Source organism: Mus caroli, unplaced genomic scaffold, assembly GCF_978045245.1.
Source record: "Mus caroli unplaced genomic scaffold, Mus_caroli_1 scaffold_2, whole genome shotgun sequence".
NCBI classification, from domain to species: domain Eukaryota; kingdom Metazoa; phylum Chordata; class Mammalia; order Rodentia; family Muridae; genus Mus; species Mus caroli.
In genome coordinates, this window is record NW_028227257.1 from 74,894,776 (window position 1) to 74,912,592 (window position 17,817).

General features: G+C 37.3%; 1 protein-coding gene across 3 annotated transcripts in view; it reads left to right on the forward strand.

Annotated features, from left to right (window-relative positions):
- Elp4 (elongator acetyltransferase complex subunit 4) overlaps positions 1–17,817 on the forward strand; it is a 224,480-nt gene that overhangs the window by 54,196 nt on the left and 152,467 nt on the right. For all 3 annotated transcript variants that reach the window (XM_021154303.3, XM_029471291.2, XM_029471298.2), the window contains exon 5: positions 10,096–10,235. In XM_021154303.3, the coding sequence (XP_021009962.2) occupies positions 10,096–10,235 (140 nt within the window). The remainder of the gene's footprint in view (positions 1–10,095; positions 10,236–17,817) is intronic.

Here is a 17,817-nt window from a genome sequence, read left to right on the forward strand (position 1 = left end):
CCCAGTACAGGGGAATGCCAGGGCCAAGGGGTGGGGGTGGGGGGGCCCTGGGGGAGGGGAGTGTATTGGGGACTTTTTGGATAGCATTGGAAATGTAATTGAGGAAATTACCTAATTAAAAAAAAATGTATCAACAACAACAACAACAAAAAAACTAATGCCGGGTGTGGTGGCGCACACCTTTAATCCCAGCACCTGGGAGGCAGAAGCAGGCAGATTTCTGAGTTCGAGGCCAGCCTGGTCTACAAAGTGAGTTCCAGGACAGCCAGGGCTATACAGAGAAACCCTGTCTCAAAAAGCCAAAAACAACAACAACAACAAAAAAGCCAACAACAACAACAAAAGCCTAATAAAGGAGATTTGGGTATATTCAGAAGTTTGTCACGTGTGCAGCCTAGTGTAGTTGTGATTGAGAATCTTGGACAAATGCAGCCCTTCTGCTTAGGAAATTCCATAGGTGACAGATTGAAATCTAGAGGAAATTCAGAGCTAACACTTGAACCTCAGCACTAAAGAGTGTCGTGTGCTTTGTCTATTAAGTTTATTAGGTCACATTGATTTGGGGACCTGGGGTTTGTTTCATTGTTTGTTTGCTGTGTCTTAACTTTTGGAGTTCTTTATAGATTCTGAATATTAACTGTTTTTTGGATACATAATGGGTAAAAACTGTTAACCATTAGAGTAGGCAGTATCTTTACTCTTTTGTTTCCTTTTCTGTATAAAAACTTTTTAATTATATATAATCTCATTTCTAGATACTTTTTTAATGGTCTCTATTGCAAACAGTTGTTTCCTTGATAAGTGGTAAAAGCTATGCTTGTCTGTGGACATAAAAATAGATTTAGAATGAAGTTAAGAATTACACTTGTTTAGTTGAGTTGCTATTGCAGATTCCTCACTTGCAATACCTGGCTAGGTGTCCAGTACCAGGGTGATTGATCTCTTGTTAGTGGGCCTCAAGCCTTTTAGAGAGCTGATGGTTACCACCAAAAAGTGTGCCACTATTGAACCCTTAGGGCTATTTTGCCATCCTGGTGATCATTATGATTCAAAGCATCGTAGCTTGATAGGATTATTGGTTGCTTCACATCCTTAGAGTTTGCATTCTAACCTGTACTATGAAGCCTAGTCCTCAGGGCAGGTGCTTTCAAATCATATCCAGTATGGATCCTCTGGGACCTGTATTGAAAAGTACATGCTGTCTTCAGCAATAGGGAGTTTTCTTTGACTTTTGGAAGGCAACCAAAAGCCCCAACAATAGCCTGTAATGTTTAAGGAATCTCTTAGACTCCCTTGACCAAGAATTCAAAAAGGTGTTTCTTATGCCTAGAATTGGAATTTTTGTTTCATAGTCTGTCTGTTTCTCTTGGGAAGAGCATTGTCAGCCAGGTGGGATTGGAAAATCTTATTTTAACTATAAATGTACATGTATGCCTATAGAATTGTATGTACTATATTAATTTTAAGTAAGGAATAATACTGATTTCCTTATGACTTTGTCATACATCTCTATTGTTTTTTACCCTCCTCCATCCCTCTTCTGTATTAACAAACCTCTCCCCTTCCTAATTAAATCCCCACACCCCAGCTTCTCCCTTTTCCCTTTCAAAGCACTTGGACTCTACTATTCTTTTCTCAATTGCCTCCACTCCATGATTCCTTTTTATTTTCCCAGTTTCTGTGGTTACAGAGCTCCTAAAGAAATGGGTAATATAGGATTTTGATTACTAGATCATGGAATCTTTTCTAAAAGGAACCCCAAATCTAGGCTACAGAGCAAATCTTAACAAATGGAAAAGAACTGGATTAATTTTATATATTTTACCAGACCATAGTAGAAAAAACTAGAAATCATTGAAGAAAAAACAAAACAAAACAAAACAAACAAAGCAAAAAGAACAGAAACTACATATACTTTTAAAGAACAAATAATAAAGTCTTAAGTGAACTTAGTCATTGAAGAAACCAGAGGCCAATTGAATCAATCTTAGAATTAAATGAAAACAAACTGTTACATGAATGAAATGTGGCTTGAATTTGAAAGGCCTCACATAGGTTTACACCCACTGGTCTGCTATGGTGGCACTGTTGGGGAAGGGGATAGCAGGTCTAGGAGATGGAGTAAACATAGAAGTGCATCATGTGGAATGGGTTTTTGCGAGTTTATGCCCTTGTCCCCCTCTAATGTGCTTTCTCAGCTTCCTATTTATGGTTGGAGATGTGATCTCTTAGAAAGTGGAGGTACTAAAGTCATTCACTGATGTTCTGTTAGAACCTATTTCATCTTCCATACCCATTAATTACCAGTTAATATTTGTTTTATGAAATTTAGAGATGCAGTAGTGCTGCATATACATTTACAACTGTATATTATTAATAAATGTTCTTTGTATTAATGTGGCCTTTAAAGTTTTTGTTTTAATTTTTATGTGAATGGGTGTTTTGCCTCTATGTATGTCTGGTTGTCACATGCATTGCTGGTGCCAACAAGGCAGAAGAGGGCTTTAGAGTTCTCTTGCACTGGAGTTGCAGGTTTTGAGCTGCTATGTGGTTGCTGTGAGCTGAACCTGGACCCTCTGGAAAAGCAGCCAGTGCTCTTAACTGCTGAGCCATCTCCACAGCAACAATGTGGCTATCATCGTCTCACTAATTTGGGTTTGAACTCTACTTTGTCACATAATAGGACAACTTACCAGCATGCTTTCAGGTTCCACTCATTGAATATGTTGATTCCAACTTTTTACTCTGTAGTTCTTTACCAGTGAAGTATGTTTCTTAGCAGAACTGATACTTGGATCTTGTTCTTTTAGTACAGTTAGATATATGCATTTCCAATTATTAGAGACAGGCTTTATAATTCTTACAATTTTTTGGATTTTCTGGTTAGTTGAATTATTTGCTTTTTTATCTTGTGTGCATGTGTGTGTTCCATCTTTCATCTTGGTATTTGAGTTTTGCTAGTTCTGCTATGTGAGTCTGTGAGTCATTTCTCACTCAAACTACCACAATGTGCTTTTTCATTTTTATTGTCTTTTTCTTTTGGTATTGAACATTTTTTATTCTTTCCTACTCTTTTGTTCATTTTTCTCTCCTGAAATTTATAATTTATTCTTCCCTGTGATCTCATTAGACTCTCTTCCTTCCTCCCACATAGATTGTCTTTCTTAAAGTTCCATCAGTACTGGTGGCTTAGTAATCATAAACTGCCTTCATTTGTGCTTATCTTGAAATTCCCTGGTCAACTTTTTGAAATAGCTTTGTTGGATGGAAAATTCTTGGTTGTTATTTATTTTCAAGACTTGCAATATAGCAGTTCATGCTTTCTTGACATTTTAGGGTTGCTGGTGAGAGATATTATATTATTTGATATGTTTGCTTTCCACTGCATTTTTAAGGTTTTTTTTTTTAACCATGTATTTCCAGCATTTCCATTTGGTTGATTTCAGAGTCTACATTTTCTTCCTAATGTTTTTCTTTTTTTTATTTAACTTTCTCTTCACTATTGCTGATCTTTTCTCAGCTTGTTCCTTTCTCTGCTTTTTCATCTGCCCATTTGAATCCTCTAAGGGATCTTTGACTCTTTTTGAAAGTGGGATTCTGAAATCCTTTTCTGATACTTGAGCCTTCTCATGTCTTTCATTTCTTATGATGAGGAAATGGGAGCTTGTAGAAGTTTATTACTGTTTTCTCACTGTGTGTTTTCTATATTTTTGGAAAGATTATGCACTCCAGTTTTTGTTTTGTTTTATTTCTGTTTTATGTGAATCTTCTTGGTGCATTGATCTGGGTTTATGTTCCAACTAGGATTTAGGACAAAAGCTGACTATAGTAACCAAGAATTATTTGATGTTAATCTATAGTAACAGATACTGGGTACTTCAGTTATATCCCTGCTAAGGTTCAGACAGACACTGCAGGTGGCATGGGGAAAGCATAGTTTATAATAGGTCGTTAGATTTGAGGCTATTAAGAAGTGAAATGAGATGGGAAAGAGGAAAGGAGGGCAAATACAAATTAAGAAGAGAAGTGTGACTTACAGACCAGGTGCACACACTGCACAGTCACAAGTGCTCGTTAGTCAAGACCGAGCTAAAACCAAATGACTGAACAACTGAAGTACAAAGTTAAATAGAAAATCTAGATCTGCCAGTATTTCTTCTAGACACACACACACACACACACACAGATACACACAAATGGTTTCCTCAAGTCTCAAGAATGGAAACTAGGCAGCTTAGTGTGTATTCACTCCTCAGTTGATCTTCAGAGTCACACTCAGGTTTCTGTAGTGCTTCCTCAGTCTGGGGCTCATGCCTGCTGGCTGAAGCCTTATCTCTCATGCTGACGAGCAGAGTTGTCTGTGCCTGAGCTCTAATAGCTTTCAGAGAGGCTCCTGTGCATGTGTGCTTACGTTCACTGCTGAATGTTCCCTTCCAGACTCAATCCTAGCTGTTTCTCTTCCAAATGCTACACAGCCCTTGCCTGAGAAAACACCTCTGCCTATGCTGCTGGGTATGTCATACTTCATGTGCTTCATGGTGTTATGGTAGAGATGTTGTCTTCCATGTCTTCCTCAGTTCCGTTCACCCCAGGGTAGTTGTGAAGGAAGATTCTCTACATTGGGCTGCCATAAGCACTTCCACCAGTGTCTGTGGCCAGTACCATCCTACCTGTCTATCTGCTCAGGTGTGCACAGTTGTCACTCACCTGCCACTCAGCCTTTCTCTGCATACCAGTTTTTTACAGCTCTCTGTCAGGAGGAAGGATAGTCCTTTCTTGTCAGCTACCACTTTCCCCATACCCAATATGAACCCACTGGGTGTGGCTATATGCCCATGGCTGCTCCCCTTGTAGGTTTCTTCTTGAGAGAATTTTGCTGATCTCTTGTTTGTTTTGATTTTCAAGGCAGGGTTACTCCATGTACCTTTGGCTATTGTGGAGCTCACTCTGTAGACCAGGCTGTCCTGGAATTTAGAGATGCACCTGCCTCTGCCTCCCAAGTGCTAGGATTAAAGACATGAACCACCAGCACCTTGCAAATTTTGTTAATTTCCTCCTGCTTGTGCCTGTGTTTCCTCCACACTTCTTATTTGACTTCATAATCCCTCTATGTGTTTATAATGGTCTTTGACTTTCTCCTGTTAAGGATAGACTATCCTTTCCGACCCTGACTTTTATGTGTGTACGCTTGTGGAGACCTGAGTTGATGTCAGGTCTCTCTGGTTGTTACCATTGTTGTTTACCTCGCTGAGAACTTAATTTGAGGTCTCATCCTTGCTATGCAAACATCTGTCCCTGAGCATCCAGACCAACAGCAGATGTTCTGCTTCCATTGTTTCTGCTTTAATTTTTGAGACAGTGTCTCTTACAGAACTGGAGCTCACTGACTGGCTGGCTGGTCAGTGAACATCATTAATATGCAGTCTCTGCCCGCCAGGACAGGGTTACAGAGGCCTGCTGCCATTGCTAGGTTTTCAGATGGATGTTGGGAATCTTCACTTAGATTCTCATGCTTGTGTAGCATTACTGAGCCATCTTCTCAGCCCTTCTTATCCTTACTTATACTTCAAGAGATCTCCCAAAGGCAAAACCATCATCTTACATGGGGATTCCATTCTTTCATTTATTCATTATCCCAATTTTACCCAGGGGTTTGCTGAAATACTGTATTATCTACAGTGACTTCCTACTTCACTCTGCATGAAGTCTTACTTCTTTTACTATTTTGTTTTCTTGAAGACAGGATCCAAAGAAGGAAACCGTTTATCCATTTCACTGCTTATCTTGTGTCTATTTTAGCATGTGAGCTCAGGAAGAGTATTTTTTGCTTTATTGGCTTGTGGTGTGTGTTCAATAAAATTAATTAGTGAGTAAATAAATGCTGACTTAAATTGCAATCATCAATACTACAATAAGTAATCACTTCTTTTTATTATCAATGCTTTATCAATGCGTAAATTTGTTTACTTCTATTTAAAAGTGTATGCTTCCAGTTTTACAAATAAGAATCATGTTTGGTTACTTTGCATTTTTTTGGCCACCACAGTAAGTTTTTGTTCAGTAATTATCCTACCCAGTGATCTTTGGCCAGCACATGTCTTTGTTGTTTTCATAAGTCTAAGCATTAATTTGCAATTCCCTGTTTGAAAATAAACAAAAACATTGATCTTTCTATATTTCCTAGAACAAAATGCAGTTTGACTATTGTAATTTAAGAGTAAAGAAGTAGAAGTAGGGGGCTGGAGAGATGGCTCAGTGGGTAAGAGCACCCGATTGCTCTTCCGAAGGTCCAGAGTTCAAATCCCAGCAACCACATGGTGGCTCACAACCATCCGTAACGAGATCTGGCGCCCTCTTCTGGAGTGTCTGAAGACAGCTACAGTGTACTTACATATAATAAATAAATAAATCTTTAAAAAAAAAAAAAAAGTAGAAGTAATCCAAAAGGAGTCTCACCAATTACCAGAGATGCCCTTAATAGAAGTTGTTACCAAGCCTTACCCGGCTAGTCCTAATCTACTATGAAAAGTGCCAAGGATGTGAATACAGGCTGAGTAATGTGTAAGTGCTTCACTCAGGCCCAAGAATGTGTCACTGAAGTTTAGAATATGTAGAGTCCTTCCCATCTCACTAACGAGTTAGATGTTCTGTCATGGTGGACTTGCCCTCTCCGTACTTGTCAGCACACACACACCCTCCAGATTGCTAGCCTGCAGTGACTTCTGGATTTCACTTCAGAAGTGTAGGACTGTGGTACTAGTCTCCAGCAATTCACAGCAGCATATCAGATTCTTGTTAAAGTTAGTAGTGTAGCCACAACAGTTCTGGTAGCTATGTGAATGTGTTAATGTGCAGCAAACTTTTTCAGTAAGGCTATGTAATTACAAAGCACAATGATAGACACACACAAACCAGAGGAAAACAAAAACCAAAAAGCTCCCAGAAAAGCTAAAAGCAATGATAAATTTTCTGATTCTCAAATAAATAATATCATAGTAATAATGATATCTATATTATATTCAAGTTCATAAAATACTAATTGCCAATACTATGTAGATTATTTTGAAAGCAAAATAAAATCACAATTAGTCCAGTTCTAGTGAATGAGCTGAGTCTCTGTGTAATTGGATTCTTGCAGTCTGTTATACAGACACTCAGAAACAAGACTTGTTAACAGTGGCTGACATCTCATGTAGCTGTCTGTGGTGGAGATACTTCCGCTGCCTTGGTTGCATTCTGACACTCTATAGAGATGCCAGTGGCATTGGAGTGAGTTGCTTTCTTCCTCTCTTTTCCCCCTTGCCTTCCATCAGATTTCATTTTTTATCACAGTAAAGACTTACTTCTATTTTTCTTTCTATTCTAAAACTTCTTTCTATTCCACAGATGGTAAAGTTGAAGGAAGTTTATGAAAGGGGCAATAAAAGTTGTCATGTATAAAATTAAAGCAACATGTTCTTAGCACATGAAATAAATGAGCTGCTTTTTCATGATAGGTTAATATAAAAATACAATTTAATTTTTATGACAATGATATTTTTATAGATAAACACTGTTACAGTAACAACATTTAGTATTCATTTCCAGGGGAAATTGCTAGTCTCAAAAGATTTCAGTATTTCAGAAATCTGACTATATGCTAATACTATGTATCTTGAATAGAAAAATTTGCAAAAAAAAACCATTTTATCCTATAAGAATACATTTGTTTTGTTTTTCTTTTATTGAAAGATTGAGGTCTTTTTGATCAGTAATGAAAACTTTGTGTCTACCTTATCAGTAGCTATACTATCATATCTGATTTTAACATCTAAATAAGTTAATAATTACAGCAAGAAAAGTTTCTAGTTTTATTTGTACATTTTAATGAATTGTTTGAGTTCTGTATGTAAACTGTCACAGCATGAAATCAATTTTCTGCCTTGATTCATCCAAAATCTGAGACTTCTGTCACACTAATATTATAATTAAAAACATTAATAGTGACGGCAACTTAAAAAGCATACCTTGCTTTTTGGTAATTTGGCGTATTTCTGTGAGTGCATGGGACTTCAAGAACCTTCAATCCACTAATAAATTTATTAACTCAAACTTAAAAGAAGTGAAAAGTCTCTCTTTCTTTCTCTCTCCCCATGGTCAGTCTGCTAAAATAGATTATTCATGCTTATTTGATTCAGGTAGGCTTTTGCAAGCTTCCCTACCAGGCCTGGGAATGTGGTACATTGAGGCCTTTTCAGAGGCTTCTGACATAGACCAAGCTTTTATTGCATGGTGTTTTATTATAGCCAAATCCTAGTCTCCACCCAGTTTGTAGGCACTCAGCTTATTCTTTTGAATCAGGAAAGGTTATCACCTACCTTAATCCATGCTACTGCATGGATTAAGGACACCAGTGTGCCCCAGGATTCTCAAAGAGGATCCTGGAAACTTCTGGTTTCTTCTTTTTTGCTGTCTTTACTAAATTCTATTGGGCCTTAGGGGGATTTGCATCTGAAATGGGCAACCTGGTGTTTTTCTCAATGAAGACATCAGATCAAAGTTCAGTTAGTCAAGGCCTTTCTGAAACATTAAGAGGGCTTGGACTTACACAATAAAAAGATGAGCTCTCACAGAGATTGCAGTAAAAACATTCTGAACTATAATCCGGATAAAGAATCAATTATAGGCCAAAGAACAGACCTTGTTTAAATTGCTTTAGACTAATAACTTTACATCTAAAAAGCTTTATACCGTATTTTTAAGGAACATTTTAATATCATATAATTTATTTGTCAATACTTTTCATAATAAATGGAGAATTTGTGCCTTAGGAATCATAATTCTGCAATACTATTATTGCATTGAAAAGATTAGATTGAAGCCAACTAATAGACGTCTTTCATTAATGAAAATAAATAGTACCTTATGGAGAGATGCACATTCATTTTATTTAGAAAATAAATGTCACACCCACCGACTCATTCTAGGAAAAAGTGCTTCTCTTAGACTTCAGGGTGTTTTATTTCATGTGACTGTATAATTTGATGTTTATAGGCATTTAATTTAGGAATATGAATCACTGAAATCTTAAATGCAAATAGCAAGTGTCAAGCAAACTTATGTTTAACTAAATTAAAAAATTGTCACTCTGTAAGATAAGAGCCTACTGTGAGTTCTCATGTTTCTGCAGAGATATTAGTTGTGTTGAACATCCCCAAGTTTGCCAGTTTCTTAGTACTCAGCAATGGTAAAGATCAAATCAGAGCTTTTTCCAGAAGCTGTTTCCAGGCTAATTTGGTAATAGTTTAACTTCATGTAGAAGGGTATGGGCTCAGGGGATGCATTCATTAAAATCAGCCTAGATTCCATTCCGAACAATAGTTAATACACTTTTTACTAATATATGTAAAGAAATTCAGTGTCAGTAGTTATTCGTTTCCTAAGAGAAAAATGGTTTCTTGGAGAGAATGTTAATAAAGACAGTCAACCTGTGAAGCAACAGTCACACCAACTTTCCAGTTCTCACATAGTGTCCATCCATCCTCGATCATGCATGTGCCTTGATGCTGCCGGGACTCCGGGACACTGTATAGTCAGCTTCATTTAGATTTATAAGAACTGCTGTATATGTGTATATATCCTGTGGGCATTTAGATTTAATATGATGCTCAGTTAAACATATTTAAATATTTTATTTTTTTTGGAGCTTGCAACCAATGAATTGGCTTACCTTCATTTAGTTCTTATCATCTCCTTATTTGATTTGTCATTAAAAATTGAGCTGCTATCAGTGAATTAAGAATTATGTATATTAAATATCAAACACAGAAGAATGTATGTACAGAATAGGTTTAAAATGAAAGAGGTATATGAATTATAAAATTAGGAATCATTAACAGAAAAAAAATTGAGAGTAGAAAGTCTAATTCTTAACTGTGCTTTGTTTAGCTAATAAAGACTATTGTATGGATATTTAAGTTTAGGAAACATATTTATGTCAGCTTTTCATCATTAGCACTAATGTACATGGATATGCCATTACTTTGCTTGATGTAGGACAAAGAAATTATAATGTAAAATAATGTTACTTTAACAACCTGCACGCAATGTCTGCAGGTTGGACCGGTCTCGTCTTCACGATTTGGTCACTATTATGATGTATCAAAAAGGATTCCTCAGGAGCTACTACAGAGTTCAAAGTGGCATGGATTCTTCCTTCCAGAACACATCTCTCCAGATCTTAAAGGAGAATCCTGGTAAGTCCGTGTTGTGTAACAACAAGTTCTGATTTCAGATATCAGTAGATTGCATTTTTACCTAAGTTTTGAAGAATGTATATACAAAGGTATAGCCCAATAATGCTAGTTTTCTACAAGTATATAACAAATTATACAAGTATTTTGGTAAACTACCTATTGCCGTGGTTTATTGTATGATAGACCTGGATACCAAGATAGTTTCAATTCCATGTGATTTCACTTTCCAGGAAATGTGAAACAATTCTAAATCAGGACTTCAAGCCATAACACAAATAAATATCATAAAATTTTTTGACAGAAATTTCAGGGAAATGTGTAAAGCACTGCTGCTTGCTAATACCTTTTAGTGAATGATCTTTCAAAGGGTAAACAAGTCTGTGTTCTTACTGTGTTAATAAGACATTGTACTTTTAGTGAAACTATAAATAAAAATCTGTAATTTTAGGTAAAAAAGATGATTTGGAGTTAGAATTATACGTTAAAGAGTTCTTTAGTATTAAGACAACCTAACATCTTTATAGTGCCAAAAAACGTATTAAAGCAGAATTCTGAAAGTTACAGACTTGATGTTAAGTAATGTGTAAGATATTAAGAAAACTTACTTTCAGTTCTTACCACACTGAGCTACTGAATGCAGTAGTAAGCAGTAAGCTACATCCTGTGTCTTCTTAAACACTTTCAAGTCATTTTCAAAGTAAATTACTAAGAGAGTTTATAGATAGAAATTTATGAAATTAAATGACTTAAATGCATTCAGTCTCTGTTCTAGAAACAATACCTAAGAATTTAGTCAACACTGTTCCCTTAAATCATTTTCAGAATTTCTTCACTTTGTGAATGAGTTCCCTAGTCTATGGTTAGAGACATAAAGTGGCACATTGGTCTGTTGTAGTTCTAGTGGCCATGCTACAGATTGGCTGCTGTGTGTCGGGCAAACTACTACATGTTGTGCACTTATTACCTCCTGTTATTTTGTATTAGCAAATACTTGTGCTTTCCAGAAGATACTGACATACATAGATCTAGCAGGGTAAACTGAGTATGGAATCAGGAGAAACACGTAGTATCTCTTTCCTTTCTGCTTCATTCCTTTTGAAGACTTCAGTGTTTGTTATTTTCATGATTTTGTTGCAGACACAAAAGAGTACAAATGAACAAATGAAAATATTGTTCTGATTCTGGCTTCATCCTTCTATGCTCTTGGGATCCTCCCGTGAGTTCAGTGAAGCCAGTACCCTTGTGCTAAAATTGGGAGCTAAGGACTACCACATATTTACCCATATTATTTTGTTATTGTTAATTTTAAATCATTATGTTGGAGTTCTGAACTCTGCCAGTTAAACTAAACACACACACGTACACACAAGCATGTGCACAAAAGTGGTAATACCTACATTCAAACGTATTTCCTCTGAATCACAATTGTGTGTTGGCTGTAATTATATACTGTTTTGTTCATAGAATGCTCAGCTATCTAAATGTGATATATGAGCTGGGGCCATAGTCCAGTGGTAGAGTGTTTGCTTAGCATAAATTTAATCCCTATCATTTCAAAATAAAATAAAGCATATATTAAGAATAGTATAATTTAACAAAAAAAATACTTTTATAATTTGAAACAGGTTTGTTTCAAAGAATAAAGATTTTTATAACAGAAAATATGAGGTTTTTATTCATTCTTTCAGGTAAAGGAAGGAAGTCAACTTTACTTAAATGCTCCTCTCAGGAGGGGGACTGTTCATATATTTAACCGTAGCCTATTTACTAAATTCTACCAAGAGCCCTCTGTTTTAGTCAGGGTTTCTATTCCTGCACAAACATCATGACCAAAAAGCAAGTTGGGGAGGAAAGGGTTTATTCGGCTTACACTTCCATACTGCTGTTCATCACCAAAGGAAGTCAGGACTGGAACTCAAGCAGGTCAGAAAGCAGGAGCTGATGCAGAGGCCATGGAGGGATGTTCTTTACTGGCTTGCCTCCTCTGGCTTGCTCACCCTACTCTCTTATAGAACCCAAGACTACCAGCCCAGGGATGGTCCCACCCACAGGGGCCTTTCCCCCTTGATCACTAATTGAGAAAATGCCTTACAGTTGGATCTCATGGAGGCATTTCCTCAACTGAAGCTCCTTTCTCTGTGATAACTCAGCTGTGTCAAGTTGACACAAAAATAGCCAGTACACCCTCTGAGCTGAGTAATGTCACAGTTTATGGGGACTTGAGGTCAAAGATGCTAGGCAAATTTACTGTTGCAAATTATAAGTCATTAAAGCGGTGATTCTCAACCTGTGGGTTGTGACCCCTTGGGGGGCCAAGTGACCTTTTCACAGAGGAGGTACAGCAGATATTCTGCATATCATATACTTACATTAAGACGCATAACAGTATCACAATGATAGTTATGAAGTAGCAACAAAAATAATTTTATGGTTGGAGATCAGCACAGCATGAAGATCTGTATTAAAGGGTCACCACTACACTAAGGTTACACCCAAAATCATATTTGTAAAATCTCCGTGTTGCAGGAAATGTGCAGCTCACCAAACTGAGGGACCAAGAGACTATACTTTGATGAACTGTGAGGATGTAGTCAAATGGTCTTTAAAACATGTAATTGCTGGAATGTTTTTTGAAAGCTAGCAGTTTTACACAGAATAGGAAAATTTATAGATTTTAATTACCAAGGCAGTATTTCATTTCAGAGTAGTTAACTGATAATTCATTTATTTCATATTAAACTTAAATGCTTAATTAAATGTAATTAAATTTTAAACATGTAATTAAATTAATTTTGAATATGAGTACTTTACCATGTGAGATTTATTTTAATTTATGAAAAGTGTATGCTCATTTCACTGACATGAACTTTGATGGTTCATTTATAAAACAATAAAGCCAAGCCTTACAGTTACCTATACTTTTCCTATAATTAAGAATAAAGGATATGTACTTGTGGCTCACTGCCATATGTGAGATACAGTATATCATTTCATAATTTTTAAAGGCACTATTGATAACAAGTAAAGATTTTTTTATAGCAAGAAAAACTGAAGGTCATTTGCAATTTACAGTAATTTAAAATTACTGGTAAGTTTGTTCATACATATGTTCTAAATTTTCCCATTAGAGCCTAGGCATAGTATCTTGACATGTATTCCAGTATTGTTAAGGTCACTTTAGAGAGCTAGTGCCTGCAACCTTAGCACTGGGCAGGTGGGAAGAGGAGCATCAGGCTAGCATAAGAAACAGGATAGCATCTTTTTTTTTTCTTTTTCTTTTTATTATTATTACTAGGTATTTATTTCATTTACATTTCCAATGCTATCCCAAGAGTCCCCCACACCCTCCAGCACCCACTCCCACCTCTTGGCCCTGGTGTTCCCCTGTACTGAGGCATATAAGGTCTGCATGACCAATGGGCCTCTCTTTCCAGTGATGGCCGACTAGGCCATCTTTTGATACATATGCAGCTAGAGTCAAGAGCTCTGGGGTACTGGTTAGTTCATCATGTTGTTCCAACTATAGGATTGCAGATCCCCCCAGCTCCCTGGGTACTTACTCTAGCTCCTCCATTGGTGGCCCTGTGATCCATCCAATAGCTGACTGTGAGCATCCACTTATGTGTTTGCTAGGCCCCGGCCTAGTCTCACAAGAGACAGCTATATCAGGGTCCTTTCAGCAAAATCTTGCTAGTGTATGCAATGGTGTCATTGTTTGGAGGCTGATTATGGGTTGGACCCCAGGTATGGCAGTCTCTAGATGGTCCATCCTTTCCTCTAAGCTCCAAACTCTGTCTCTGTAACTCCTTCCATGGGTGCCTTGCTCCCAATTCCAAGAAGAGGCAAAGTGTCCACACCTTGGTCTTCGTTCTTCCCGAGCTTCATGTGTTTCGAAAATTGTATCTTATATCTTGGGTATTCTAAGTTTCTGGGCTAATATCTACTTATCAGTGAGTACATATCAAGTGAGTTCTTTTGTGATTGAGTTACCTCACTCAGGATGATGCCCTCCAGATGCATCCATTTAAATTCATTCTTTTTAATAGCTGAGTAGTACTCCATTGTGTAAATGTACCACATTTTCTGTATCCATTCCTCTGTTGAGGGGCATCTGGGTTCTTTCCACCTTCTGGCTATTATAAATAAGGCTGCTATGAACATAGTGGAGCATGTTTCCTTCTTACCGGTTGCGACATCTTCTGGATATATGCCCAGGAGAGGTATTGCTGGATCCTCCAGTAGTTCTATGTCCAATTTTTTGAGGAACCACCAGATGATTTCCAGAGTGGTTCTACACGCTTACAATCCCACTGCAATGGAGGACATTTCCTCTTTCTCCACATCCTCGCCAGCATCTGCTGTCACCTGAATTTTTGATCTTAGCCATTCTGAGTGGTGTGAGGTAGATTTGCAGGGTTGTTTTGATTTGCATTTCCCTGATGATTAAGGATGCTTAACAATTTTTTCAGGTGCTTCTCAGCCATTCAGTATTCCTCAGGTGAGAATTCTTTGTTTAGCTCTGAGCCCCATTTTTTAATGGGGTTATTTGATTTTCTGCAGTCCACCTTCTTGAGTTCGTTATATATATTGGATATTAGTCCCCTATCTAATTTAGGATAGGTAAAGATCCCTTCTCAATCTGTTGTATTATTGAAGGTGTCTTTTGCATTACAGAAGCTTTGCAATTTTATGAGGTCGCGTTTGTCGATTCTCGATCTTTTTTTTTTTAATTAGATATTTTCTTTATTTACATTTCTTTTTTTTAAATTTTTAATATTTTTATTACATATTTTCCTCAATTACATTTCCAATGCTATCCCAAAAGTCCCCCATAGCGCCCCCCACTTCCCTACCCACCCATTCCCATTCTTTTGGCCCTGGCATTCCTCTATATTGGGGCATATAAAGTTTGCAAGTCCAATGGGCCTCTCTTTCCATTGATGGCCGACTAGGTCATCTTTCGATACATATGCAGCTAGAGACAAGAGCTCCGGGGTTCTGGTTAGTACATCATGTTGTTCCAGCAATAGGGTTGCAGATCCCTTTAGCTCCTTGGGTACTTTCTCTAGCTTCTCCATTGGGAGCCCTGTGATACATCCAATAGCTGACTGTGAACATCCACTCCTGTGTTTGCTAGGCCTCGGCATCGTCTCACAAGAGACAGCTATATCAGGGTCCTTTCAGCAAAATCTTGCTAGTGTATGCAATGGTGTCAGCGTTTAGAAGCTGCTTATGGGATGGATCCCTGGATATGGCAGTCTCTAGATGGTCCATCCTTTCCTCTAAGCTCCAAACTCTGTCTCTGTAACTCCTTCCATGGGTGCCTTGCTCCCAATTCCAAGAAGAGGCAAAGTGTCCACACCTTGGTCTTCGTTCTTCCCGAGCTTCATGTGTTTCGAAAATTGTATCTTATATCTTGGGTATTCTAAGTTTGTGGGCTAATATCTACTTATCAGTGAGTACATATTATGTGGAGTTCCTTAGTCAACTTAGATTTGACCTTAGTACAAGAAGATAGGAATGGATCAAATCACATTCTTCTGCATGATAACTGCCAGTTGTGCCAGCACCATTTGTTGAAAATGCTATCTTTTTTCCACTGGATGGTTTTAGCTCCCTTGTCAAAGATCAAGTGACCATAGTTGTGTTGGTTCATTTCTGGGTCTTCAATTCTGTTCCATTAGTCTAATTGTCTGTCACTATACCAGTACCATGCAGTTTTTATCACAATTGCTCTGTAGTACAACTTTAGGTCAGGCATGGTAATTCCACCAGAGGTTCTTTTATCCTTGAGAAGAGTTTTTGCTATCCTAGGTTTTTTGTTATTCCAGATGAATTTGGAGATTGCACTTTCCAGTTCATTGAAGAATTGAGTTGGAATTTTGATGGGGATTGCATTGAATCTGTAGATTGCTTTTGGCAAGATAGCCATTTTTACTATATTGATCCTGCCAATCCATGAGCATGGGAGATCTTTCCATCTTCTGAGATCTTGTATAATTTATTTCTTCAGAGACTTGAAGTTCTTATCATACAGATCTTTCCCTTCCTTAGTTAGAGTCACGCCAAGATATTTTATATTATTTGTGACTATTGAGGAGGGTATTGTTTCCCTAATTTTCTTTCTGAGCCTGTTTATCCTTTGTGTAGAGAAAGGCCATTGACTTGTTTGAGTTAATTTTATATCCAGCTGATTCACTGAAGCTGTTTATCAGGTTTAGGAGTTCTCTGATGGAATTTTTAGGGTCACTTACATATACTATCATATTATCTGCAAAAAGTGATATTTTGACTTCTTCCTTTCCAATTTGTATCCCCTTGAACTCCTTTTGTTGTCGAATTGCTCTGGATAGGACTTCAAGTACTATGTTGAATAGGCAGGGAGAAAGTGGGCAGCCTTGTCTAGTCCCTGATTTTAGTGGGATTGCTTCCAGCTTCTCACCATTTACTTTGATGTTGGCTACTGGTTTGCTGTAGATTGGTTTTTTTCATGTTTAGGTATGGGCCTGGAATTCCTGATCTTTCCAAGACTTTTATCATGAATAGGTGTTGGATTTTGTCAAATGTTTTCTCAGCATCTAATGAGATGATCATGTGGTTTTTGTCCTTGAGTTTGTTTATATAATGGATTATGTTGATGGATTTCTGTATATTAAACCATCCCTGCATCCCTGGAATGAAACCTACTTGGTCAGGATGGATGATTGTTTTGATGTGTTCTTGGATTCTGTTAGCAAGAATTTTATTGAGTATTTTTGCATCGATATTCATAAGGGAAATTGGTCTGAAGTTCTCTATCTTTGTTTGGTCTTTCTATGGTTTAGGTATCAGAGTAATTGTGGCTTCATAGAATGAGTTAGATAGAGTACATTCTGCTTCTATTTTGTGGAATAGCTTGTGAAAAACTGGAATTATATCTTCTTTGAAGGTCTGATATAACTCTGCCCTAAACCCATCTGGTCCTGGGCTTTTTTTGGTTGGGAGACTACTAATGACTGGTTCTATTTCTTTAGGGGATATAGGACTGTTGATCATTAATCTGATCCTGATTTAACTTTGGTACCTGGTATTTGTCTAGAAATTTTTCCATTTCATCCAAGTTCTCCTGTTTTGTTAAGTATAGCCTTTTGTAGAAGGATCTGATAGTGTTTTGGATTTCTTCAGGATCTGTTGTTATGTCTCCTTTTCATTTCTGATTTTGTTACTTAGGATGCTGTCCCTGTGCCCTTTAGTGAGTCTGGCTAAGGGTTTATCTGTCTTGTTGATTTTCTCAAAGAACCAGCTCCTCCTTTGGTTGATTCTTTGAATAGTTCTTCTTGTTTCCACTTGGTTGATTTTGCCCCTGAGTTTGATTATTTGCTTCCTTTTGTTCTAGAGCTTTTAGGTGTGTTAAGCTACTAGTGTGTGCTCCCTCTAGTTTCTTTTTGGAGGCACTCAGAGCTATGAGTTTTCCTCTTAGAAATGTTTTCATTGTGTCCCATAAGTTTCAGTACGTTGTGGCTTCATTTTCATTAAACTCTAAAAAAGTCCTTAATTTCTTTCTTTATTCCTTCCTTGACCAAGGTATCATTGAGAAGAGTGT